The sequence below is a fragment of the Mus caroli genome, chromosome 14 (genome assembly GCF_900094665.2).
Source record: "Mus caroli chromosome 14, CAROLI_EIJ_v1.1, whole genome shotgun sequence".
In the NCBI taxonomy this organism is placed as follows: Eukaryota; Metazoa; Chordata; class Mammalia; order Rodentia; family Muridae; genus Mus; species Mus caroli.
The window spans coordinates 14,420,172-14,446,627 of NC_034583.1; the positions used below are offsets into that span (position 1 = coordinate 14,420,172).

At 45.8% G+C, this 26,456-nt stretch overlaps 1 protein-coding gene across 1 annotated transcript in view; it reads left to right on the forward strand.

The window, feature by feature from the left end:
- Kat6b (lysine acetyltransferase 6B) overlaps nt 1–21,150 on the forward strand; it is a 172,287-nt gene extending 151,137 nt beyond the window's left edge. The window contains 6 exon segments of the mRNA XM_029469204.1: nt 11,050–11,281; nt 11,746–11,905; nt 12,469–12,774; nt 14,735–15,026; nt 18,463–19,636; nt 19,638–21,150. Coding sequence (XP_029325064.1) covers nt 11,050–11,281; nt 11,746–11,905; nt 12,469–12,774; nt 14,735–15,026; nt 18,463–19,636; nt 19,638–20,997 — 3,524 coding nt within the window. The 3' untranslated portion in view covers nt 20,998–21,150.
- Nucleotides 21,151–26,456: the final 5,306 nt, after the last annotated feature.

Genomic DNA, 26,456 nt, shown 5'->3' on the forward strand with positions numbered 1-26,456 from the left:
CTCTCTCTCTCTCTCTCTCTCTCTCTCTCTCTCTCTCTCTCTCTCTCCCTCTCTCCTTCCCCCTCCTACCCCCTCTCTCTCCCCCATTTCCCCCCCCCTCTCTTTCTCCCTCTCCCTCTCTCTAGCACACACATACATACACACCACAGTGGGGGGCAGGGGGGTGCCAACCACAAGATGGCTTTCTGTTCTTCCTGCCCTTTGCTTTGTCCAAAGCAGGATCTTTCCTCTTGAATTCAAGGAAGTTAATTGTATTTTCTGTACCACAGTAGAAGGTACATCAGAGGACTCTGCCAGCCTGCCTTGCACCCTGCAGATTTTCATTTGCTTCCAGTTAAAAACTTACAGACCATAGCAAGTACTTTTAGAGAAGAGATAAAATGAATGGTGCTTGTGAACTGCTTTAAACACCATTTAGAATACAGTTTAGAAAACTCTTCCCTGAAGAAAAGTCACTGGCTTTCATCACTACTGGGGACTTTTCAGAGACCAAGTCTCCATAAATTAACTTTCTTTGACCTCATCACACATAATGAAATGGCTGCTAAAGGGTTAAAACCAAGGAAAAAGTAATTGTGTGTCTCTGCCTCTTTCTCTGCAGATCGCACAGGAAGTTTGTCCCTGTCTGTAGCAGGGTAATTACAAGAGATGGTTACATAATTTACAGTTGAGTGTATTTGTCCATAATCACACACCTCCACCTTGGCGTGCAGACCCTCCTGAGTGTGTGCCCTGTCCTTTTATTTGTAAATGATTACCATATGCTCTCTTGCAGTGTAGCATTGAACTGAGTTATCAGTAATGAACTTCAGCTATTACCGTGTATGTGGGAGTTCCTGTTATTTATGTGACTAGTGGCTCTTAGATTTAAGTTGCCTGGTAATGAACAAATTAAACTCCCTGAGATTTGTCTCTAGCTAAATAGTCTTGGGCACCCTAGCCAGAATAGTGACTAGTGTGCCCGCCATAGAGATTCAGCCACTGAAACCTTCCTTCCCTGTACATTCAAGACCCTTCAAAGTTGTGATTTGTTGATTAACAATGTCCACACAATAGAAGGACTCGTGGGAATGATAATTGTGATATTATGGATAATGCCGTGCTCATATTAAGATATTGTTACTGATGGCTCAACTCTAGCTGCATCCAGTGTTAGAGTCAGTCTGAACAGCAGGCAGAATTATACCTCGTGCAAGGAACTCAGAGAAATGTACTGTCTGCAAGCTCAAAAGGCAATGATGTCTTTTAATACTGCTAGTAATAAGTTGGGCACAAAGGCACACATCTGTAATGCCAGTGCACTGGAGGCTAAGGCTGGTAGATCATTAGTTCAAGGCCACCCCATAGCAAGATTCTGTCTTTAAAAAATAATTCCAAGGGGCTGGAGAGATAGCTTAGTGGTTAAGAGCACTGACTGTTCTTCCAGAGGTCCTGAGTTCAATCCCAGCAACCACATGGTGGCTCACAACCATCTGTAATAGGATCTGATGCCCTCTTCTAGTGTGTTTGAAGAGAGCAATGGTGAAATCATATACATAAATAAATTAAATCTTNAAAAAAAAAAAATCCAAGATGTGTGTGGTGGTGCTTGCCCTTGACATCGAGTCAGGAGAATTGTGAGCTGGAGGCCAGCCTGGTCTACAACACAAGTTTCAGGCCAGCTAGGACTACAAAGTGATACCTTGTCTCAAAAGCAATAATAATTATAATAAACCCTTGTTATTGCTTCATATATATCTGAAAACCCTGCTTGTATGATACAGCATATATTCTTGTTTCTCTCACAGAAACATCTAACATAGCTAGACTAAGTGTTTGAGTTCTATGACCAAAGCTACTGGCAAGTCAGCCAACCACTGAAGTACGTGTCCCACCCACCCCTAGTTCTCACACCCAGCACACACTGTCCTATTGGCAGTGGCTGAGCCCCTGCCCTGACACAGCTATTTATTGCCAGACGCTTTGTACCTCAGAGTGTGTTCAAAAGCATGTAGCATGTGCATGCGGGAGGGGTGCAAGCATTTGTCTCGCTAACTTGGGGACACTAAAGATGCTTCTGAGCCTTGAGCAGATCAGAGGACGGGCTGGGCTTTGATTTTAGAAAGTTGTCTCAAAGACTGACAACTCCCTCTTGAGATGTACTTTGTTTGAAAACAAAAGGGAAAATGGAAAGAGATTTGTTCTTCCACTTTTCCTGATGCCATGCTTTTGTGTCTGCTAGGTGAGTGGTCAGTTTCTAGCCCTGGGTGCTGATGTGTGTGTGTGTGTGTGTGTGTGTGTGTGTGTGTGTACACCAGACAGAGAGACAGGCAGGCAGATAGTATTTGTAGAGCTGTATAAGGTAAGAGGATGGCCTGGGAGGGGGAGAGGGAAACAGAAATGCACTTAGAATGGACTTACACGTCTAACTTGCAACCGCCCTGTCTTCTAGAGCCTGAGTCTTGTCTTAGTAGTATTGGGTTTTGAACCTACCTCGCACGTGCTAGGTACGCACTTTACCACGAACCACATCACATCCCTTTTAACTGTTGATAGCAATGAGTTGCCCAGGCTGGCCTGGAACAATTAATCCTCCCATAACTTCCTGAGTAGCTGGGATATAGATACTGTGCCACCAAGATGGCCTCTGAGCCTGATTCAGGAGCAGTGGCAGCATCCACAGTAGTATAAACAACTGCCCTCCCCACTACACACACACACACACACACACACACACACACACACACACACACGCACGCACGCGCGCGCGCGCACGCACACACAGCTTTGCTGGGCTAGCTGAGGTGCGCTTTTATTGGACTCCACTAACTCGGCTGCCCTTCCAGTTCACTCAGTTGTGGGATCTCGGCGCCAGGGCAGTTTCATGCGTGCACTGTAGGCGCACACAGCCATTTGATGAGAGTGTGCTTGGTGTATGAGTTTTGTGAGAATTTGAAGTCATGTAGCTTTTCAATAGGAAAGTCTTGTGAGGATTTTTTACTTGTATGTAGAATTTTATTCAAGGTTTCAACTTGGATAGCAATTTAGGGTGCCTTTTTGCTGATAGGTGTTACTTTTTAGAATATTTTTTCAAGCACTCTTTAGTGTGAAGAAATTTTTTTCTGAAAGAAGAAATTAGTTTTAAATACCAGGTTGCTTCTTAAGTTTTCTCTTGTAAACCTGTGCTCTTCCTAATATATCCTAGAATTTAAAATACTGCTATTGCATTTAATGTGTGTGTGTGTGTGCCACAGTGCACATGTGGGGACTAGAGGACGACTTGTGGAAGTGAGTTCGCCTGCTGTGTGGTGCTCAGGCATTCAGCTCATCAGCAACAGCCTTTACCTGCCAAGGCTACCAGAAGTTAACAGCATCCTTTCTCCATTTCTGTCTCGTCAAAAACAGTGGCTCCTAGTACTCTACCTAGTACTCTACCGTCTCCCGGTGAAGTTGCCTCTGGGAACAAACCGGCTTGACTGATATTTGGGAATAGTAGTTGGCTTTGTGAACAATGTGATTCCTTCTGAAATACGTTTATGTAAACATTTTTTAAAAATCATTTAATTTTAAAATTTTTTAAATGATTTTACCTTGGTCATATGTGTTATTGGTAGAGTATTCCTCTCTCAATCTACAACATCTTCTCCTATACCCCAGGACCTTATTTCCCTAACAAGGAAGTTATGGATTGAATTCAACAGTTGATCATCTTCTCAAGAAAAGAGTTCAGCACTCAGGAGGCAGAGGCAGGCAGATCTCTGTGAGTTCGAGGCCAGCCAGGGCTATTACACAGAAAAACTGTCTTAAAAAACCAAAATAAAAAGGTTGAGTGTAGCTTGCATTGACATACCTTACCCTAGCAGACTGCACCTGTTGGCTTCAGCCATCACTTGACATAACTAAAGCCATCCCAGGAAGCCTTCATTGAGGGATTACTCAGATCCAATTGGCCTATGGCTAGGTCTCTGAGAGATTGTCTTAATTATCCATGTGGGAGGACCCAGTGTGGGCAGGGCTGCCCCTCTGCAGGCTTTCTAAGAAAGCTAAACTAACAGCCTGGCATGGTGGCACATACCTTTAAGCCCAGCACTAGAGAGACAGGTAGGAGGATCTCTCTATGAGTTCAAAACCAGCCTGGTCTACATAGTGACCTCTATGGCAGCCAGGACTACAATGGGAGCCTACATAGAAAGAAAGGCTAGCTGAACAGGAGTCAGCAAACAGCACTTCAGCAGTGATCTCAGCTGCAGGTCCTGTTGTAACTTACCTCAGATGAACCTCTTCCTAGTCTGGAAGCCAAGTAAGCCCCTCCCCAGGCAGCTTTTGGTCAGAGTGGCTTCTTCCCAGCCACAGAAGAGGAAACTGGAGCACACTCCGTCCCCAGTTCTGTTTGACTGAGAGAAACCTCTGTGAAGTGCATCTCACACCTTCTTTACTAACACATTATCTTCTGCCCAGGCTCTCCCTACACATCAGGCCCACCTTTGGTTTGGTGTTGGTGACATAGCCCTTTAAAGTTCTGGGTTAAAAGCAGTCCTCAAGGCTTTTGCTTAATACTGTATCTGAAACCAAACTGTCGTGGGGGAAAGAGTTGAGATTTAATAAGATGGACATGAAGGTCAGGAAGTGATTCTAATGTGCAGCTATGGATGAGAACCGTAGCTAGACCCAAGCACGGGGAAGGGAGCTGGGGAGAGCTCCCACTAAAGCGGGTGGTCGGTTATAAAGACACCATGGACTCAGTAGTATGGTTTTGTCTTGGGGATGTGTGTCTGGCCCTCAGACTGCTCCCATGGAGCAGATGCTGCTCTGGTCACCAAGCTCAGCAGCATGTCACAGATGTGCAGCACCCTCTGTGACAGGCATAGCAGGAGGAGGAAAGTCCTAACTGAGAGTCTACATCTCATCTCCCCTTGGTATCTGATGCAGATCAACTACTAGAGCATCCACAGCCACCAGGGAGCCATCAAAATTGTTTGGCAAACCCCCACGTGCTCTGTAGGCTTGGACACATGTACCAGTACAGGGCCATGTCTCTAGTGCAGGCCTCCCTTTGGAAGGAACATGCAGACCAGTCTTCTCTGGAGTAGGCGTTGGGTAGTGGGGATATTCAGTAAGGAACACTAGTGACTTTGTTCCACATAACTGAGGGAGAGCTTAGCAGTGGAGTGCTCTTCAGGAAGCTAGTGCATCTTCAAGATGTCTACGGCTGAGATGTGACTCAGCCAACAGAACTTTCCCAAAGACAGCATGTCTCTCGGTTTTCAGGCCGTTTTTCCCAGGACGCACTTGAGTCTTCTAGAATCTGTGAGTCTTTGTTATATTTGTCGGGGAGCTTGTGGGTCTGCTGAAGCCTCAGGCAGCCACTGTGTTTGTGGGTTGATGGGCTAGTTGTTTCTACAGGGTAATCATTGAAGTAAATACTTGACAGCCAAAAGGAATTTGGGAGCAAATTATGCTTGCTGGGAATTTTCAGTAGTTAATTTCTTGACTATTCCTGAGGCCAAAGGAGAAGGGACTTTTCCTTTAATTAAATTTATATTTGGGTGTAGGAAACTTCTGAGACAGTAGAATGGTCTTGAGGTATCTCAAGCAAACGTAGGAATAGGAAGGAGGCTCATCTCAGGCCGACGCCAAAGAGCACTTTGACTTCTTTCTCTCCACATTCTCTTAATTCCCCTAATTTTTAGTCATCTAAATGAGCACCTATAAATATAACCCTTAAGAGCTAATCTTCAAGCCAAGCATTATTCTGTGTTTTTTATTAACCCATGTAATGCTTCCAGTAACTTGAAAAGATAAGTGTGATTATTAACTGTGTAGTCTAAATGAGGATTCAGACATACACAGAGATTAAAGAAGTGCCTTGGGTTACATCGATGTTACATGGTGGGTCCTGAATTCTGCCACACAGCTTGTGGCTCCACAGTCTGTGCTCCTAGCCTCCTGTGAGCTGTCACAATATATGACAGTTCTAAGGTTCATGTGGTCTCATTGCCCTGCTTCTCAAAGTTTGTATTATTCATATATACAGAGAATCTCAGAGTACAGTTGAGGCAGTCCGAGGTACTCCATAAGTATTCCAAAGTAACGCTACTTTCCTCTTTAACTCTTCTTCACTCGTGACAGTAAAGTGGAATTTTCCAGAAATGTCATGACACAACAGATGAGGGACCAAAGTAGATATGACTGGAGTGTAAAACGTAAAGCAAGCTTTCTCCTCTCTAGTTTGTTTATATTTTTAAAAATGCAGGGAAGGTTTTTTTTTTTTATTATCGAAAATTAGAGTAACACTAGGTTCATTGCTGTTTTAAAATTAATGTCACTTCTCTGTAAAATCAACAGATACAGCCTTTATAAACAAAAGCTCCTTGGAGTCTTAAATAAGTGTTTAAACTACAAAGTTCTGAAGCCAAGATGTCTTAGAACCCCCACCAGTGTATCCCAGCAGGTATAGTGATATGAGTCCTGGTTAGAGATGCATACTCTCAGGCCTCTCTCTACCTTCTAGGTTGTAATTCATGTTGTAGCCAGAATTCTTTTGTAGTGACAGCCAGGCATAGAATAGAGCAATCAGCCACTCATTGACTCTAGCTAACCCACACAGCCTGATAGGGCTTTAGGAAATCTATCTATTCTATTCTCTCCCAGTAAGGAAATGAAGGGCCCTGACTTGTACATTCAGTGTCTCTCCCACTTCACAAGCCTGTTTGCCTAGCAGCTCCAGAGCAGGTCCTCAAGGGCGCTGACCTTGAGTCACCTTTAGGATGTGTGAGAGTGCAGGTTGCTCGGCGATTAGTCTAGTTGCTATGTAATTACACTGGGCCTAAAGAATTATGGTAAAGAGTGTCTTAAACGTCCAGATTCAAATCCAGTCTGTTTCAAGATGTCTACTTTGAGAGACATTCTCAATCTTTTGGTAAGGTCATCTTTCAGACGCACCACAGGTCATTTGGAACAGGGCTCTCTTAAAGATACCAACTTCAGGATCAGCACTGAATTTAAACAAAAGACGGTAATGAAACTGCTAACTGTCTACATGCTCACAGTGCTGCTAGCCCAGGAAACGAATAACAGACCGTATGGCCCAGTGAACTGCCACCTCCAAGGAACTCCATGGCTAAAGGCATTGGCTTACCTCCTAAGTTAACATAAGCCCATGCATGGCTGGTATCAATCCCCAGGCCTGCAAAGCCCAGGCTGTGTTCTCTTGTGGGTCTTCCATTGGTGTCTGCTGAGCTCAACAGGTATTGGTGAAAGGTATATAATCCTTGGAGATTATCTCCCCTAAAAGCAACTGAAAGCTCTGAATTCACATAATCCAGACAGATGGGAGTTGGAACTGAGTAGCAAGCCAAAGTTTATGCTGTGTGTCTGAGAAAGTTCAGATGGTTTGGAAGCAGACGATGACAGATGGAAGTGTACACGGATGAGGGGCGACACTTGTGAAGATCTCTGTCACACCCTTACCTCTTTTTACTCTTGCTCCACTATATCATCCTGCACAGCACTTGTTCAAAACGAGGGAAGTTCCAAATAAATGAGGGTTGGGGGGTCAAATTGATTTTGATTTATTCATGACTGCAAAAACAAACTTTGACCTCATCAAATAGTTACCTCCATAAAGTGGGTCTACTCTGCTTTCCTAGAGGCAGTTAGCCATTTCAGTCTCTGGTCAGGGCCAGGCAACGAGAACTGATACTTTATGCCATCCTCAATGGAGGCTGGGTGCCCTGTGTGCTCTGCTTGGAAATGCTTGTGTTTGTTTCCCTGCAAGAGGATCATCTCTGAGTCAAGCATGCGAGACTTCCACTGCCCCTCCGACCTCACCTTTCCCCTGGTATGCAGTTCCAGTGAAGCAGAGGAGGAAGTGATCGTGCTAGTTTGGGGTAGTTAATGCAGGGGATGGTGTGTGGGCTACTCCGTTTCCATTATGAGGTTCTCACTCATGACCGAGTGCTCGTTGCCCGAATCTTTGGCTCACTACAAGTTCAAGGGAATATTCGCACCAGCAGTTAATTATCCTGAAGCTCCGGGGACTTGTCTTCCACACGTCACTTTTCATCTGAAACAGTAGGTTTCCCCAGGGGTAGTTGAAGTTTTCTGATTGAAAGTATCCTGCGTTAAGGAGAGGTGTGAGCACGCCGTGGGGATCTATTCACCAGGGGTGTATTGTACTTGTTTCAGATGCTTCAGGACAATACACCGGCTTCCAAGATAAGTGCTTTTTATTTCCCTGCATCTTAGATCAATTATTTGGAATCTTTTTGGTAAGTTAAACTTAAGAGCTTAAACCATCACATCTCTGTAATTAATAAGTCAAATGTTCTTACCAAAAATTACTGTGTCTGCTCTATATTGTAACTGTGCTTTGAGGAGCTGAGAGAAAGTAGGAAAGAACAGAAGGTGGCAAGAAGCCCCTCACTTAACACCCATGTCGTGAAGGACAGCATAGGTCAGCATCAGCAGCTCAGCTCCTTCCAGGCAAGCGCCTGCTGCAGATGACATTTATAGCCTGTCTTCTGTCGTCAGTGCACAACTGGTAGGCACAGCACCTTTCCAAACAGCACAGATTGTCATTCTGCATGCCATTTCAGTCAACTAGTAAGAAATTAGAAATGTGTTCATGGTCATTTTTACTGTTCCTGGTGGATTCTGTTTAACATCAGAGCATCCTCCGTCATGGGGAGATTCCAAATAGTTCTCAGCAAAAGTGCCATTTTCTTCCCACTGGCTGCAACTTCTTTGAGGGTCTTTGGATCCCCAGAGGAGGAGGAGACACACTACAGGCAGGGCCAGGCACCTCAGGGCATTGGCGTTGGGTGGTGTTTGGTGCTCCTCATCCCTGAAATGTGTGCAGGAGGCTCTGACTGAACATTGGGTTTCCAGTCATGTTCTCAGCACCCTGAAAAGTACCCCTCCCAACAAGTGCTTGCAGAGTCCCTGCCTCTTCACAGCCTCTGAGTGCACACACAACAGGAGGGTGCTTTGCTGGGAAAGACCAGTGGGCTCAATGTCCATGACACATAGAGCGTGTTACCTTCCATCTATGGGACAGCAGTCCTGCACTGCAGTCAAAGGGCCAAGGAATTGTCAGGAGTCAGCCTTTTGACACGGCAGGAGTGGCGGGTACTGAGAGGTTTGTACTCCAGTGCTCCCCAGGGGCTCAGCTTGCTGGCTCGCCTGAATTACCGCGTGGTTTTTAGACTCAGGTACAAGAACAGCTAGGTAAAATGAAAGGGAGGGTGGGAATGCTTCCCTCTTAGGTCAAAGTGTGGGAACATAGAGACATAATAAAAACCGTGCCTCCTGGGTAAGGTAGTTCTGTGTAGCAGTGAGTGTAGGTGGGAGGGGGAACTGCTTGTAGGCCAAATTTCTGCCTTCAACAGTGGGATTCACATGAATCAGTGAGGGCCTGGGAACTTCCATAGTTAGTCACTGCAGGGAAATTTTAATTGTGGGATCTTGTGGACAAGGGGAACAGTTATCATCCATGGTTCTATACCTGCGCCTCATCCCCCCACCCCCGGCAGAAGTACAGAGCTGTGGCCCCCAGCTGACTAAGTAAATTTCTCAGTCTATGCCAAGCGCTTAGGGAGCAGGTGATGGGATGTGCCAGTTTTCTGTGCTGAGGTTTGGGCTTCCTCCACTGCTCTGGCAACGCAGCACTCTCCATGTTGACAGGACATGATATGGACTGGCTGCAGCACAGCAGCTGTCCGCGTTAGCGTTCCTGACACCGCTGTTGAAAACCTCAGTGTGGCAGAGCAGCACGCGCCGACAGTGGCTTGGCTGTAAAAGTCTGGTGTTTGTTTGCATTCAATCAGATACTTAAACAGGACGAGATGAGTTAAACCAAAAATCTTAGGCAAAACACGATGCTTATTTTATTTCTATTCTGTATGATGACATCCAAATAAAAGCTGTCAAGATGCAGAATGCTGTTGAGGTAGAGTATCTTGTTCTAGATTTCTGCATTATTTGCAAGTGGTTTTGAGAAACAGGAAAAAAAATGGATCCAAGGCATTGATTTCTCTTTGTAACAACAACAACAAAAAAAAAAAAAAACTAAAACAAAAAATTCTTGCAAGTGCAGCCATTTTGGAACTGTAGATGAAGGGAAGGACCGCCTGAGGTCTGGGCGGGTGTAGAGTGGCCTGGTTTGGGGAGTGCTGCCACCTACTGTTTGTGCTGATGTTTGTTTACAAGCAGGAAGTTCTCGGAGGTGAGGCTGTTGAAACAATTAGAGCAAAGAAGCCATCACTACTTGACAGACATTTCTTCTCTCCTCCATGACTGGCTCTTAATTACCAAGACAGCCACCAGCTTCCGTTCATTTCCTCTAAGTGGGCTTAAAGTCTTCTCATTTCAGAGTTTCTTTGCCAGAAAGCCTGTGCAGTTCAAGCTTCATGTGCTCATGTATTTTATTTGTAATTGTAGGAGCCACATTCTCAGGTTAATTTAATTTTTAAATTAAATTAATTTAGGTTAAGTTAATTTTTATGAAAAGGGTAAAAATAGAGCTAGCATCGTAGATTTGCGTTTGCCACCATGGGCGTGAAAGCCAGTGTTTTATTAATACTAAAACAGCTTCAAATCAGCCGGCTGGTTAAACGGAACAGGCAATGCAGACTGTGTCAGCCAAAGCCCCTTTACTAAGCCCCAGCTGTCAAAGGGTGATCGGGTCCTCTCGTGGAAAACAACCTACCCATTAATGTCAGGGTGGTCCCTCCCCAGGATCCAAGAGATCCTAACATGGAGTATCTGAGAGAATTTCAGGCTTGCAGGGGATTTATGTGTCGAGACTCCCCAGAAGTACTCTCTTTAGTCTTAACTTTCAGCCTCTGTGACATACAATACCATGTATGTTAGCTGCCGCCAGCTGTGTGAATTAGCTTACAGTGTCACCACAAAAGATTGACAAGCAGAAATTTGATGAGGTGACAAGCTTGACAGGACACACTTGACCTGTGTGATGCTTTTACCTTGCGGCTGATGACATTGTTCCTAGTGGTTCCTGGACCTAGCTCTGACAACCAAGCTGAGTGCAGTTTTGCTTTTCCTGCCTAGGCTATTTGCTTTCTCGAAGAGAAGGCCAAGCAGGGTCTCCCGAAAAGCCACTCTCTGACCTGGGCCGGCTCTCCTACCTGGCCTACTGGAAAAGTGTCATCTTGGAATACCTCTACCACCACCACGAGAGGCACATCAGCATCAAGGCCATTAGCAGAGCCACAGGCATGTGCCCACATGACATCGCCACCACTCTGCAGCACCTCCACATGATTGACAGGAGAGATGGCAGGTGAGTGCCCTGCTTTCTGGACAGGCGTGGCCTCCCCACAGCAGGATCAAGCCTGTTGTTGCTTTTGCTGGTTTTCCATTTTCATAACCTGGGTCAAAGGGAGCTGGATTGGCCAGGGACTTTGTTCTTTTAAAACAGGCTCTTATAGCCCAGGTGACCTTCAAACTCATGGCGATCCTCCTGCCTCGGTTCTGGATTACAGGTATGCACCGGCATGTCCACCTAATCTTGAGTTGGTTTGGTTTGGTTTGGTTTGGTTTGGTTTGGTTTGGTTTTCTAGACAGGGCCTCACTGTATAGCCCTGGCATCCCTTCATCTCAGTTTGTTAGACCAGGTTGGCCTTGAACTCACAGAGAGTCTCCTGCCTCTGCCTCCCCCAAGTGCTAAGGTTAAAGGTGTATGCAACCATACCCTGCTAGCTCTCAGTTTTTTATCTCACTTTGTCTTATCTCCCTATATTACAGGTTTGTCATCATTAGAAGGGAAAAGTTGATATTGNGCCACATGGAAAAGCTGAAGAACTGTACCCGACCCAATGAACTTGATCCGGAGAGTCTAAGATGGACCCCAATTTTAATTTCTAATGCTGTGGTTTCTGAGGAAGAGCGAGAAGCTGAGAAGGAGGTGATGATGAGCTGCGTCATCCTGAGTGGTGACTTTTGCATTGTAGTTTGCTTAAGCTAAGAGAGTCATTAGCATCATTGTAAAAGCTCAGTTATAACGCTTATGAAATGATAAAGCACTAGTTTATCCTAACTGATTAAGACATGATAATTTTATTGAATTAAGTATGAAAAATGAGACATTTATCATTGATCACACCGAGGCACTCAGCACTGACAGTATGTAATCAGTTTAGACTTGGTGCTGGGCTGCAGTGCTGCCATGTTAGTCGATTCTTTGTGTTTATGAACTTGCTTAGAGTGCTCCATGCCAGTGAGCATGTAATGTAGTGATAAAGAGCTTGAGTCAATTCAGTGCATCGTTAATACCACTTACTATCCCATGAAACCCAGCCCTCTTAGGTCTGCTCTCCTAACTGATGCCGAGGGTCCTGAGATGTCACAGCTGGAATGTGCTTGACCAGCTGGTCAGAACTCACTTAGAGATAGATCCTTTTTCATTGATCCTGGAGGCTCCAACCGTGTAACTGACCTCACCGATGACCATTTTGCTCCCCACCCCAGGCTGAACGACTAATGGAACAAGCCAGCTGCTGGGAGAAGGAAGAGCAAGAGATCCTGTCGTCCAGAGTTAGCAGTAGGCAATCGTCTGCAAAAGTACAATCAAAGAATAAATACCTGCACTCCCCAGAGAGGCGGCCAGTGGCCGGGGAGCGAGGACAGTTGTTAGAGCTGTCCAAAGAGAGCAGTGAGGAAGAGGAGGAGGAGGAAGATGACGAGGAAGAGGAGGAAGAGGAGGAAGAGGAGGAGAGCATTCAGACATCTCCCCCTCGGTTGACTAAGCCACAGTCAGTTTCCATTAAAAGAAAGGTGTGTGTGCAGTCAAGCTGTTTTCAGTCTGTCTGTCTTCTCTTTGCAGTTTTTGTTTCACTCTCTGTAGTTTCCCTGTAGTTTACATCTCAGTGGTCCAGTGTCACGATCGTTTATCTTACACTTGTGGTTCTGCTTACTGCTAACATGTGCAGCATGCTGACCACCCTAGTCTGGTACTCACTGCCACCTGCTGGTCTGCAGGACACCTCAGAGACCTGGGGGGGGGGTCAGACCAGACCAGGTCACATGACTCACTAGAGGGCCAGCCACACCTCAGAGCTCCAAGTCCAGCGTTCCTGCATTTGTGTCCCTTATTCTCACATAGGGTTCTTAGGTATTCCGCATCCTTTAGTTTGCTGCTTGTGTTCTGCTTGTGTGGCCAGCGACACAGAAGTAAAACTCGTCATATCCTGGGTACCAGGTAGTCTCCCCAGACGGCGCCAGTTCCTGCCCAGTGGGATAGAAAGCGCAACATTGGTTTGTGTGGGGGTAAATGTTCTTCCACGTCTGCTATCTTTGTCTGCGGTTTCTATCTGTGACATACAGCAGGGCAGATATTATTAATGCAGCCTTGACAAGGAGGGATAACACAGTAGAAGTGAAAGCTCTTCCCAGGGGCTGTCCTAAGAAGTATTTTCCAGGCAGTTTGCTAGTCTAACTCCTAACTAGGTTCTTTCTTCTGACCTCACAGTTGGAGTTAGCAGAGGGAGAACCCCATGAAGTGCACTTGTGGCTACTCAGCATTTTAACTTCTTACACAGAGAAGACAGTCTTGTGTTATGGGTAGAATGAGAGGAAGGAGATCTATAAACAGAATCATTCCAGTCATGGTGTGGGCCACAGCTCTCCATATGGATTCAACCTGAAGGAAACCACTCTTTATATTGGCTGCACTTGTGTTTGGGAGAAAGGTGTAGGGGCTTAGGGAACAGGTAACAGCAAGTGTTAAGTTACTAATATGGTTAAATTTTAGAATATTAATAGGCCTATATGTGTTCTTTAAGAACATTGAAAGCATTAAAAATGTAAGATGCAGGAATTCTTCAGTACTGTTTATCTGGAAGTAGTGCCCCCCACCCCCACCATGCTGGGAGGGGAGCCCAGTGCCTTTTGCATGAGAGGTAAGTGCTCTGCTAGTGAGCTACGCCCTGGCCCTGGCCCGAGGCTGATATTCACGTAGACATATTGAACCCTCACAGAGCAGCATTCCGCCAATTTCATGGTTCATTGACACATATCTTAGCATTGAATCTACCTGTACCTTTATTTAAATCTTGTATATTAGATGGGTTCCCTCCCCCTTGGGAAAATAGCTTATTGTTACAACCACAGGAAGTCATTTGTGCCATTATCTTATTCAGAGACTGTGTTACTTTTTAAGGTATCTTCCATATCAAAATAGTCTATAAAATTATTAACTGCCCACATCCCAGTAGCCAAGACTCTACCTCTGCAGTTTCTAGCCAGTAATTATTCAAGCACCTTTTCATTTTGGGACCAGGAAGTTCACCTTCAGCCCCACCATGTTTCTCATAGTGCCTATCATGCCATGGGCATCTCCAGAGCAGTTACAAGGTGATAGCCGATTATTGCAACACTTATAAAAGCGTTTCTAGAAACATCTGTGATAGGCCAGATACTGAAGCTGGTGAGTGCCACTTAAAAAATAGATGCTGGAAAAGCAGTGCTCAGCTTTTAAAATCTGCAGCTGAGTCGTGAGGATGTTCTCTCAAAGCCTCGGCTTGAGCAAACAAGTGCTGTATTGGAAAACATATGCCTGTGTTCTTGGCACCCAAGAGGGATGTTCAACATCAAATGGAAGGTTAAGTACAAAGGCACTGAAGAAGTCCTGACAGGTAAGAGTCTCAGGCGCACGTCAGTACAGGTTTACTGCATATCACCTCAGCTGTTTAATTTCTCAGGAGCACTTATGTATTATGTTTTGAATTAATTTCAGAGGCCTTTTGTAGTAAAGAAGAAAAGGGGTCGTAAACGCAGGAGGATCAACAGCAGTGTAACCACCGAGACCATTTCCGAGACGACAGAAGTGCTGAATGAGCCCTTTGACAACTCGGATGAGGAGAGACCAATGCCGCAGCTGGAGCCTCCCTGTGAGATCCCAGTGGAGGAGGGCGGCAGGAAGCCAGTTCTGAGAAAAGCATTCCAACATCAGCCAGGGAGGAAAAGGCAGACGGAGGAAGAGGAAGGGGAAGACAATCATTTCGTCAAGAGCGCTGCCCTCTGTAGAAGTAAGTGGAGCTTTAGCCGCAGCGTGTGCCCGTGCACCTGAAACACGTGCCAGCCCAGCCTTTCTCATTCCCACCGTCTCACCCCTCTTTCCTTGGAATGGGGTACTTTGTTTCTAAATGAGAATAATCCTGTAGGTGGTTTCATCTTACTCTGGAAGCTAGTAAGAAACACAGTGCGCGTCCCTTGATACTGCTCTGTGATCTTCTACTTAATTAGCATTTCTGGACATCAGGGTATTTGTTACCAGTGTGCACTTCTGTTTTCCTTGAAAACAACTTCTCAGTGCATCAGGGTGTATCCTAATATTCCTCTGTGTGATCCAGCACCACCTGAACTTCAAACACCATCAGTATCAATCAGCTTTGGTAATCTGAGGTGATACAGAAATCCCAAAGACAGACTTTCTTTTGAAGTTGACAGGGATACCCTCTTCTACAAACATACCAGACTCAAGTGAATTGTCTTTGATGCCCTGTTTTAAAGCACGTATCCCTTACTCTGCTAGCACAGGAACTCCAAGATGGACGGTGAGGACCTGTAGGACAGCTCCTGGTATCTGGAAGGCTAAAATGACTCGGTCTAAAACGTGCTGCAGCCTAGGGAACAACTCACCTCCTTTCTCTGGGATTCCCATAGGAATTGCTGTCTATGTCTCTTCTTCAGAACATAAGCCAGCACCTCCCTGACTCCTCAGTGAATATCTGCTATCTCCTGTTTCATTTTTTAAAATGTTATCCTTTCCTTTTTTAAAGACAGGCTCTCACTATGTAGCCCCAGCTGGCCTGGAACTCACTATATAGACACACTGGCCTCAAACTCTGAGGTCAGCCTTTCCCTGCCCTTCAGGTGCTGGGATTGACCAGCATACCTGGCCCATTCTCCCTCTCCTTCTCTCCTCTCCTCTCTATCTCTCTCTTCTTTGTCTCTCTCTTCTTTGTCTCTCTCTCTGTCTCTCTCTCTCTCTCTCTTTCTCCCCCCCCCCCTCCAGTTTTACTTAGAATTCAACCTGTTTGTGCTCGTCTTGTACCTGGTGAGCCCCCAAGACCTGTCAGTCTTCCTCTGCCCCCTGAGTACTGAGAGAAAGGTTCCAGGCATAAGGCAGCCCACATTGCCCTTATGTGTGTATGAGGAATCTGAATGCAAGCCTTCAGCATTGTGTGGCAAGCTCTTACACTGAGCCATTCCCCAGCTCCTGTGCACATGTGAGGCTCATGGAGAGCTCCCTGTGCAGATGTGGACGCTGAGCCTGATTCTCACGTGTTGGCTCAGAAGCCTGCAGATGAGCTGCTGCTGCCGCCGCTGCCTCTCACCTTGGCTTTGTTCTCTTTACCTTTTATGGTCACATTCCACCATATTTCTTTCACGATCCTCTCTCCTTTCTTAAAGGAGATTATTAGAAAACTCATCTTCTCATCTAGGGATGTATTCCTATAGAGACTGTATGGCCAGTGACTCATAGAATAAACATGGGTAAAGGTACTTGCTACCAAGCCTGACAGCCTGATTTTGATCCCAAAAACTCACATGGTAGCAAGAGGAAACCAGTTTCTTCAAGTTGGTGATGCTCACCTTCAATCCCAATACTCGGGCAGAAACAGAGGCAAGCAGATCTCTGAGTTCAAGGCCAGCCTGGTCTACAGTGCTGTTTCTAGGACAGCCACAGCTACACAAAGAAACTGTCACCAAAAGAGGTGAGGAGGGGTGCTAAGAGACATTGAGATGGCTGATTCCTGCCATTGTGAATGAGAGGAAGTGGTGCGAGTATCCTTGGGGAAGTGGCCGAGCTCTGGAGCTTGTGCAGAGTCCTCCTCTCTAAATCAAGTACATGCTGTCAGCTAGTGGTGAGCGGGATGTCTGTAGGGAAGTTTATGTGCCCTCACTTTATTATATAAATGAGCTGACTTTGCTGGACTCCATCCATTCTGGCATCAACTTTGTGACTTTGTTTTTATTCTCTAAAATACTGTTTGTTTGTTTGTTTGTTTGTTTGCAGACAGAAGCTGTCCTAGAACTCACTGTATAGACCAGGCACCACCACCCAGCAAAAATAGTGTTTAATAAGAAATGTCTTAAGGTCTCAGTGTTTTATATCTGCATACTTATTCATGAATATGTATATTTGTTTGCTGTATTTTAAGTAGCAAACATTTGTTTTGTTTTGTTTTGTTTTGTTTATTCCTCTCAGAATTTTATAAGGTGGAGTTTGGGTGAGAGAAAACCCTGAAGCAGTTGTCTGCCTGTACAGGACAACTGGTATAGAGAGCCTTTGAAACAAACATTCTTATTTCTGTGTACATATAGGTCCAGAAGAATAGGTTTTAGACTTGTAAGAAAATGTTCATTTCTATCTGGTTTCTGATTGTCATTCTAAATCAGGCCTTGTATTTGAAAAGCAGACTGATCCCTAATATACCATGAGCAGAATCCCTGATTTAAAACAACAATGGGGGCTAGAGAGCTAGCTCAGCGGGTAAGAGTACTGACTGCTCTTCCAGAGGTCCTGAGTTCATGTCCTGGCAACCACATGGTGGCTCACAACCATCTGTAATGGGTTCTGATGCCCTCTTCTGGTGTGTCTGAAGACAGCGATGGTATACTCACATACATCAAATAAATATTTAAAAACAGCAACAACAAAACCCCTGTGTTTTAAATATTCAGTAATATTATGGTAATTGTATTTTAGCTTGTGTCATTGATAAATTGTGATGCTAACAACGACAGTGATTACAACTGCGCTGTTCTGTGTAGTCACTCATTCAGTTCAGAGGTGCACAGTAAGTAATGTCTGGGCTGCAGAGATGCTTGTGGTAAGAGCAGTGGCTGCTCTTCCAGAGGATCCAAGCTCCATCCCCAGCACCCACATAGTGGTACACAGCCATCTATAACTCCAGTTCCAGGGGATCTGATGCCCTCTTCTGGTCTTCATATCAGGCATGTGTATGGTACATAGACATGCATACATGCAAGCAAAGCACCCACACACATAAAATAAAATGAACAATAAATAATAAGAACAAAGTTATGTCAGCTGGGATCATCTAAATCTAGCAAATGTTCACAAAGAGAAGGTCCTTTCCTCCGGATGGTAGCAGATTAACCCTTTGTTAACCCTTTGAGTGCAGTGATGGTTTAGATATAACCCAGCATTAATCCTGCCCTGTGGTATTTTCAGATTTGTTGATGTTGAAATTGATTGTTTTACTTTCTTAGTATTGTGGAGCTCCCAGTTTTTACATCTTAGAATGTCTTTGACTTCCTAGGCCTAGGTTACTCGGGTTGGCCTATTCCACAGTATTCCTGGTTGCCTCTCTCACCAACTCTTCAAGTGCTAAAGTAAAAGCAGCACGTGCTTATCTAAAGAGCTGTGTTACGGTGTCTCTGGTTTTCCTTCCTAAAATGTGTGCTTTTCTGTCTTTTTGTCTCCTCATTAAGAAGATGTAGATGATGATGCAGAACACTTGAAAGAAGGCAGCAAAGACAATCCTGAGCCTCTAAAGTGCAGACAAGTGTGGCCAAAAGGAGCAAAGCGAGGGCTCTCCAAGTGGAAGCAAAGCAAGGAGAGGAAGACGGGGTTCAAGCTGAATCTGTACACCCCACCAGAGACACCCATGGAGCCAGAGGACCAGGTGACGATCGAAGAGCAGAAGGAGCTTTCAGAGGACAAGGGCAGCCCCATGGGGATGGAACGGGAGGTGACAGAGACCGTGGATGCCTTGCTGCCTCAGGAGGGGAACAGAAGGGAAGAGACAGGCATACCCGTGAGTCCACATAAATCACCAGGTGAAAAGGTAGATGAGGAGGACCTCATCAGAGGTGAGGAGGAGGGAGAGGAGGAGGGAGAACGAGAAGAACAGGAAGAGGAAGAGGAAGAAGAAGTAACTGCAGAAAAAGACCAAGATGGTGCTAAAAGTAATGAAAACACAGAACCTGAGATCTCCATGGAAAAGGAAGACCCTGTGCATTTGGATGACCATGAAGAGGATGAGGATGAGGAAGAAGAGCCATCTCACAATGAAGACCATGATGCAGATGATGAAGATGATGGCCACATGGAGGCTGCCAACATGGAGAGGGGAGACCTCCCAAGAGAAACCTTCAAAGACACACTAGAGGGCCAGGAGGCTTTTTTAGACCTGAGCATTCAGCCAAGTCACTCGAACCCTGAAGTCTTGATGAACTGCGGTGTTGATCTCGCAGTGTCGTGTAACAGTGAGCCAAAGGAGCTTGCTGGGGACACTGGAACTGCACCTGAGTCTGACGCGGAGCCCCCAGAAGAACAGACACAGAAGCAGGACCAAAAGAACAGTGATGGTATGGATGCTGATCTCAAAGAGGGAGGCCCAGCCGCTGTGGAAATTGACTCCGAGACTGCCCAGGCTGTTCAGTCTTTGACCCAAGAAAACAGGGAACACGATGACACCTTTCCAGATTGTGCTGAGACTCAAGAGGCCTGTAGAAGCCTGCAGAACTATACACACACAGACCAAAGTCCTCAAATTGCCACCACGCTGGACGAGTGCCAACAGTCAGACCACAGTAGCCCAGTTTCATCTGTCCATTCCCATCCTGGCCAGTCAGTTCGTTCTGTCAATAGCCCCAGTGTCCCTGCTAGAGAATAGCTTTATCCAAATTAGCCCTGATCAGACTGCCATCACAGTGCCACCTCTGCAGAACATGGAGACCAGTCCAATGATGGACGTCCCGTCAGTGTCAGATCACTCACAGCAGGTCATTGACAGCAGGTTCAGTGACCTGGGCAGTATTGAGAGCACAACAGAGAACTATGAGAACCCAAGCAGCTATGACTCAACCATGGGAGGCAGCATCTGTGGAAATAGCTCTTCCCAGAATAGTTGCTCCTATAGCAGTCTCACCTCTAGCAATCTGACACAGAACAGCTGTGCTGTCACCCAGCAGATGTCCAACATCAGTGGGAGCTGCAGCATGCTGCAGCAGACCAGCATCAGCTCCCCTCCAACCTGCAGCGTCAAGTCTCCCCAAGGCTGTGTGGTGGAGAGGCCTCCCAGTAGCAGCCAGCAGCTAGCTCAGTGCAGCATGGCCGCCAATTTCACCCCACCCATGNAGCTGGCTGACATCCCCGAGACCAGCAATGCCAACATTGGCTTATATGAGCGAATGGGTCAAAGTGATTTTGGGGCTGGGCACTACCCACAGCCATCTGCCACCTTCAGCCTTGCCAAACTGCAGCAGTTAACTAATACACTTATTGATCATTCATTGCCTTACAGCCATTCCGCTGCTGTGACCTCCTATGCAAACAGTGCCTCTTTGTCCACACCATTAAGTAACACAGGGCTTGTTCAGCTTTCACAGTCTCCACACTCCGTCCCTGGAGGGCCCCAAGCACAAGCTACTATGACCCCACCCCCTAACCTGACTCCTCCTCCCATGAATCTGCCACCATCTCTCCTGCAGCAGAACAAGGCAGCATCGAATATTGGCATCTCCCACAGCCAAAGACTGCAAACTCAGATTGCCAGCAAGGGCCACGTCTCCATGAGAACCAAGGCGGCATCTCTGTCACCAGCTGCCGCCACCCATCAGTCACAAATCGATGGGCGTTCCCAAACTGTAGCCATGCAGGGTCCTGCACGGACTTTAACGATGCAAAGAGGCATGAACATGAGTGTGAACTTGATGCCAGCGCCAGCCTACAATGTCAACTCGGTGAACATGAACATGAACACTCTGAATGCCATGAATGGGTATAGCATGTCCCAGCCGATGATGAACAGTGGTTACCACAGCAACCACGGCTACATGAATCAAACCCCCCAGTACCCTATGCAGATGCAGATGGGCATGATGGGAAGCCAGCCATACGCCCAGCAGCCAATGCAGACCCCACCCCACGCTAACATGATGTACACGGCCCCCGGACACCACGGCTACATGAACACGGGCATGTCCAAACAGTCTCTCAATGGGTCCTACATGAGAAGGTAGACAGCCTGGCAGCCCACCCAGCCCACTGGGCCCCACTATTGGATTGATCTGCACAAATACCTTTGAAGAGTACGATTTCAAAACCAGCATTGGTGTGAATGCAAAAACATTTGTTGGCACCATTTATTTAAAAAAAAAAAAAAAAGCTGTATGCAGCAGAAAGAAAGCCTTATACAAGTTGTTTTTCTTTTTTCCTTTTTTCTTTTTTGGTACCTTTATTTCTGTTACTTTTATATAAAATTCTCTGAAAAGGAAGGCCTCTCTTAGGACTCTAGTTGGCAGCGGCCACACGTCGTGCCTGCTTCCATTAAACAGTGTGGATACAAGCCCCTCCCCAAATCACCTGTTTTAATACTGAACCTCCAGCTTTTCTTCTTCCTTGTCTACTCCATGGAAATGCCTTTAGCATTTCAATTACTGTATATTTTGTTTAAGGTGACCCTTCAGCATGCCGCTAATGTCTTTGTTAGTGACAGTGCATTTTGTAGTACTGTACAAGTGTTGTGCTAACGGTAAGCCATTTCTTAAGTTTTTTGCCTTGATTAGGGTACCCTAATTTGAGGGTTTAAAAAAAAAAAACTCTATTTTTGTTAATTATAAAACTGTAAAGAGCTACAGAGCTATCCCCGTCTGGTTAGTGAAGGGGGTTTATTGCTAAATGTTTGGTGTAAAGTTGAGAAGACCCTTTTCCATTTTGGTGGCAGGCTCCTTTGGGGAGAGGCAGCTTTCTGTTTTATAAATGCACACTTCTGTTTATTGAATGAAGCATATCTCAGTGTTTATCTGTCAGGTTTTGAAGCATTTCATATATGTCCAAATACTTGGCAGGATTTAAAAAAAAAACAGTGAATTTGGTGTAAAGTTGCTATTTTATGCAGACGCCTCTAACTTTACATTTTCATTCCATCTGTAGATTTTTCTATCTTTATAAAATATTGGAGTTATTTTTTAAGGAAAAATAGAAAAGTAGCTTGTGAATAGCTCAAACTAAGCTTACAAATCGCATGTAAAAAAGCAGAAAAGTTATTTGTGTCTGTTTCTATTGCGTCCTTTTTTAGCCTTTGTACCTGGACAGGTGACAGTAAGGGCCAAGCAGGAGAGGCAGGCGCGGCCTTGTATAAAATGGGAGCCAGTGGGACTCTTGTATTTACCTGTTCTCTTTTTAGTCAGTTACTTCAAAAAAAACAAAAAAACAAAAACAAAAAAACAAAAGCTGTACATTTTAACATAAAATAAATTATGATGAGCCATTTNTAGCCTCTTGTGTCCTGTCATGTTATGATTGATGGAGAATGACCAGCTGAGCTGTGTCATGTGTCACATTTCAGAACACATACACGATGAGGGAAATAAATTATTTAGTGTAAATTGAAGTTATGAGATTTTTTTCTGATTTGTTTTGACTTTGGGGGAGGGGTTGGCAATAAATATGAATGAGTACTATCTAATGAAACCATCACATATACCAAATACCTATTTAATAAATTAATTTATAATGGATTTTAATGCTTTTCCATGAGAGTTGACTTTATGCTGGTGCATACCTTCTGTATGCCAATCATTGTCTTTAAATAAAGTGAGTTTGTTTTTTTCTTTTTGACTTTGATCTTCATTTTGCCCAGAGCTCCCACATAGATAATCCATTTGCTTCCTTTGTGCCACGTGTAAAGCCCCAGAGGCCTGGTACCACACTAGCAAGCTTGCCTTTTTTTTTTAAAAAGACAAGTCACAAGCTTCTGACTCATGGTGGTATGTCTCCAGATTCGTGTCTTTTCAAACGTGTGGAGGTTTTACTCTGTTGTGAATGATTGTATGTTTTCTTTAGTGTTTATAGTAACACACACAACATGAATGCTTATACACATTCCATGGCATTCAGAGAAAGTTTTGACTGTGAGTTAAAATATTTGCTTAGTTGAGCAACAAATTTAGAAGTAAATTCTTGGCTTGTTACCTGTATGCGTTTGGCCCACTAAGTTTGCAAGGCATCTAAACAGGCGCTCGAAACCCTGCAGATCAAACTGTCCGTAACTTGGCCTCAAGTAGGCAGAGTAGTGCATCCACACCAGCGCTCTCGCCCTTGCTTGCTTTCCGTGCGTGTACGGTGGGGTTAGCATCCACATTTTACCTTTGAGCCATCTGCTCCCAACAAGCCAGTGGAGTAATATCTCAAGTGGATGAGGGAGGCTTCAAAGAAGGCAAAGCGAGAGCAGAATGTAATTTTGAGAGAAAGAAGGTATGCTGTCCGTCTTCTGAGCAGCAGATGATGCTGTGCCGTTTGTCTGGACTGATTGCCAGAGCAGGTGGGAGTGGCTGAGGGTCCCAGCACTGCACATCTGGCAGGAAGCTGTTGTGTGTCTAGGAACCCTACTGAGACCCCCTCCTCCACTTTTTATGTGCTAATTTAGTATCTTGTGTCTTTGGGGGTCTAGGCACGCCCATTTCCCTTTGACAGTAGCCTGTCAATCAATCAGACCTTTGCCCTCTTGCTTGTTTCACAGTCCAAGGGAGCTTATGGATCAAGTGCTAGTAGCTGTTCCTCACCTGCCAGGTCAGCACAGTGGTTCCTTGTGACCCGGGGAGCTGGCTGTAGAGCACCAGGGCCTTATTGGGAGATGGCTTAGATCTGTCATAACTGGACACGACTGCTTTTAGACTGGAATCCTCTGATAGCCCTCATCTTTAAAACCAGCAGTATGTTCTCTCCTTTGTAAGAGTGATCATCTGATGCCAACGGCCCTTAAATAGCTCACATGGTGCCTACCCAGGTATGAGGGCCTTACTTGCCTACATACTGTTAGAAATAGTGACCCAGGCTGCTTTTGTCAGCACTCCGCCCCCATAAACTACACACACTGCCCAGGAGTGGGAGGAACACAACAAAGTTAATTGCCCCCAACTCGCCCAGCTACAAATTGTAAGCTGCAATCTATCCAGATGACCGGAATCAGCTCTCCTAAACACGAGTCTGAAATGGCCCAAACTTGTCACGTCTCTGCCATAAAATCTGTACTGCTCAGTGAATGCGGGGTCCTTTGTTGGAGGACTCAAACTCAGGTGCAACCTCCTGCCATCTTTCTGGGGTGGCATTCCTGTGTCTTCCTCCTTTACCCACTAATACACACCCAGAATGTTATTTCCCTCTGGTCATGAGCATTTCTTCCGCCTCAAGATTCCAAGTCAAATTTCTAGAATCTCCTGACCCCTCAGGCTGTGTGCACCAAGTGCCAGCTCCCAGTGTGTTCTCAGGTTCCCCCTTTCCAACTGAGGAAGAGAGCTATGGATTATTTCTTAAAGGTTTTGTTTTCATTTTAAGTAGAGGGAGTGTTTTGCCTGCACTGTATGTGTGTCCCTGTTACCCATGGAAGCCAGAAGAGACTTTGGGTCCCCTGGAGCTGGAGTTGCAGGCAGTTGTGAGCCACCGTGTGTGTGCTGGGAACCAAACCTGGGTGTTCTTAACCACTGAGTCAACTCTCCAGCATAGGTCAGGAATTCAAAACCAGCCTGGGCTGCATAGGCAGTGAGATGCTTTCTCAGACCCTCCTAGCAATAAAGGTTTCTCAGTGAGAAATGAGCTGCTTGGGGTTTTTTCTATCGAAGGTGGCTAACCCACCAAGAGCCAATATTCCCTAGGTCACCCCCACCTTGTAAAACTTTTATTCAAATCTTTTCATCTCCCCCACCCTGTAAAACTTTGAAGTAAAGGCCTTGGCTCTTGCCGGTTTCCTCTTTCCTTCATTTCCTTCTCTATGCTTTCCAAATTAGCCAGGCTAGGGTAGACTGTGAGATTGAACCTCAGCCAGTGGAGCAGCCAAGCTCCCCCTTGCGTTAAGGATAAAAGGCAGGCCGGCTTGGCCCTCTGCGTGCTGACCAGCCCCATTTGGCTTGAGCACGCCTTATTTTACAATAAGAAGTGGCCTTCCCTGGTTAACTTCGAATTTATTTCAGAGCACAGGAGGAAGCAGGTTCTTTCCCAACACCCCACTAACTTGTCTGAGGTGGCCTCTCCCCACCATTTCATCTCCCATATCCCATACTGCATTTTATTACCATCTGCACTTTGTAATTTGCTTAATCCGGTTTTAGAATGTACTATAAATCTCAATAATGCTTTTTAACCAAGCGAAAACTTTGCTTATGAAGTCTTTAAACACTAAAATTTCTGTTCCTCCATTCTCTTCTAAATTCCAGGAGTCGGCAGGACCAGACAGCTAACACTGGGTTCTCTGCTTCAAAAGGACTCCACTCCAGGGAAAGGGGGGGGTGTGGTATGAGGTACGGGGACAGTGGCTCCAGAAAATCCTGAGTGGGACTATGTATGTTCTATCGTACACGTGCGTTCACCTTCAGCGAGTATGTCATGAAAATAGAAATGCTGACTTGCCTGGATACTGAATGGATGAGACGAACAGAGCTGAGGTCAAAAGGAGCCAGCAGGATGCTCTGAAACGCCTAAGTAGGAACGACTTTGACCCTGGGTTCCTCCCCCAGGAGCCCTTGGCTCATAGGACACCAAGTCTGGGTCATCGGGGAGTCCATTGCCGGCCTCTGCCACTCCAGTGCTCTCTTCCTCAGAACCACGAGAGCCCTGCTTTGTCCCGCCAAGCACCTGGCCCACTGAGCACTGTCTCCACCTCAGTCTTGCTGCCTCACAAGAGCAGGTGACTCGGTGTGTTGGCGGTACAGCTTTGCCTGATGCCTTTGCAACGTTGTGGCAATGTTTTGTTTTTTTTTTAACTTATTAGGAAACCAATATTGTAACTGTTAAGTGAGTCTCTAGTAATCTCCCTTACCTATGTTAAGATGAGGACCCAGCCTTCTCCTGGACTAAGGACACCCAGAGAGAGCATCCTCAGAATTCCTGGAAACCAACCTAACCACAAGGTCCCAAGCTACAAGTGGCGTGAAAGTAAAACAGCGTCCCCAGGAGTCACAGTGACCTGGATGACTTTACCCAGCTGCCCTGGACTCCAGCACCCTACAGCAAGAACATGTCTTGGATTTTTTAGTTCACACTGAAGACATGGGCCCTTCCTATCCTTCTCCAGCAGGCATTAGACACACACACACACACACACACTTTCTCCAGGATGCTGTCGTTCGTGGTGCTCCACTGCTGGTGTCCTCTCTCAGCAGCCTCTCTCTAGGTTCCATCTTCTCAGGGCTGCTGGTTCTGGAAGCCCACATGCAGGGTTGTGCTGTTGCTGCTGCTGCTGCTGCTGCTGCCACCACTGCTGCTTTCTCAAGAGTGAAGAATGACCATCAGGTGCCAGCTTAGAGCATCTGGCTGCTCCCCCCTCCCCTTCCATGCAAACCACACTGCAAATACCTGCGGGTGTGAGTAAAAAAAAAAAACCTCCCTGCTACCCTTACTGGAGGCAAAGGAGTGTTCTGGTCCCCTAAAACTAAGTGCCCTGCCTCTCCTTTTCTCCCAAATTGTGAGGTTACACTCTTCCTTG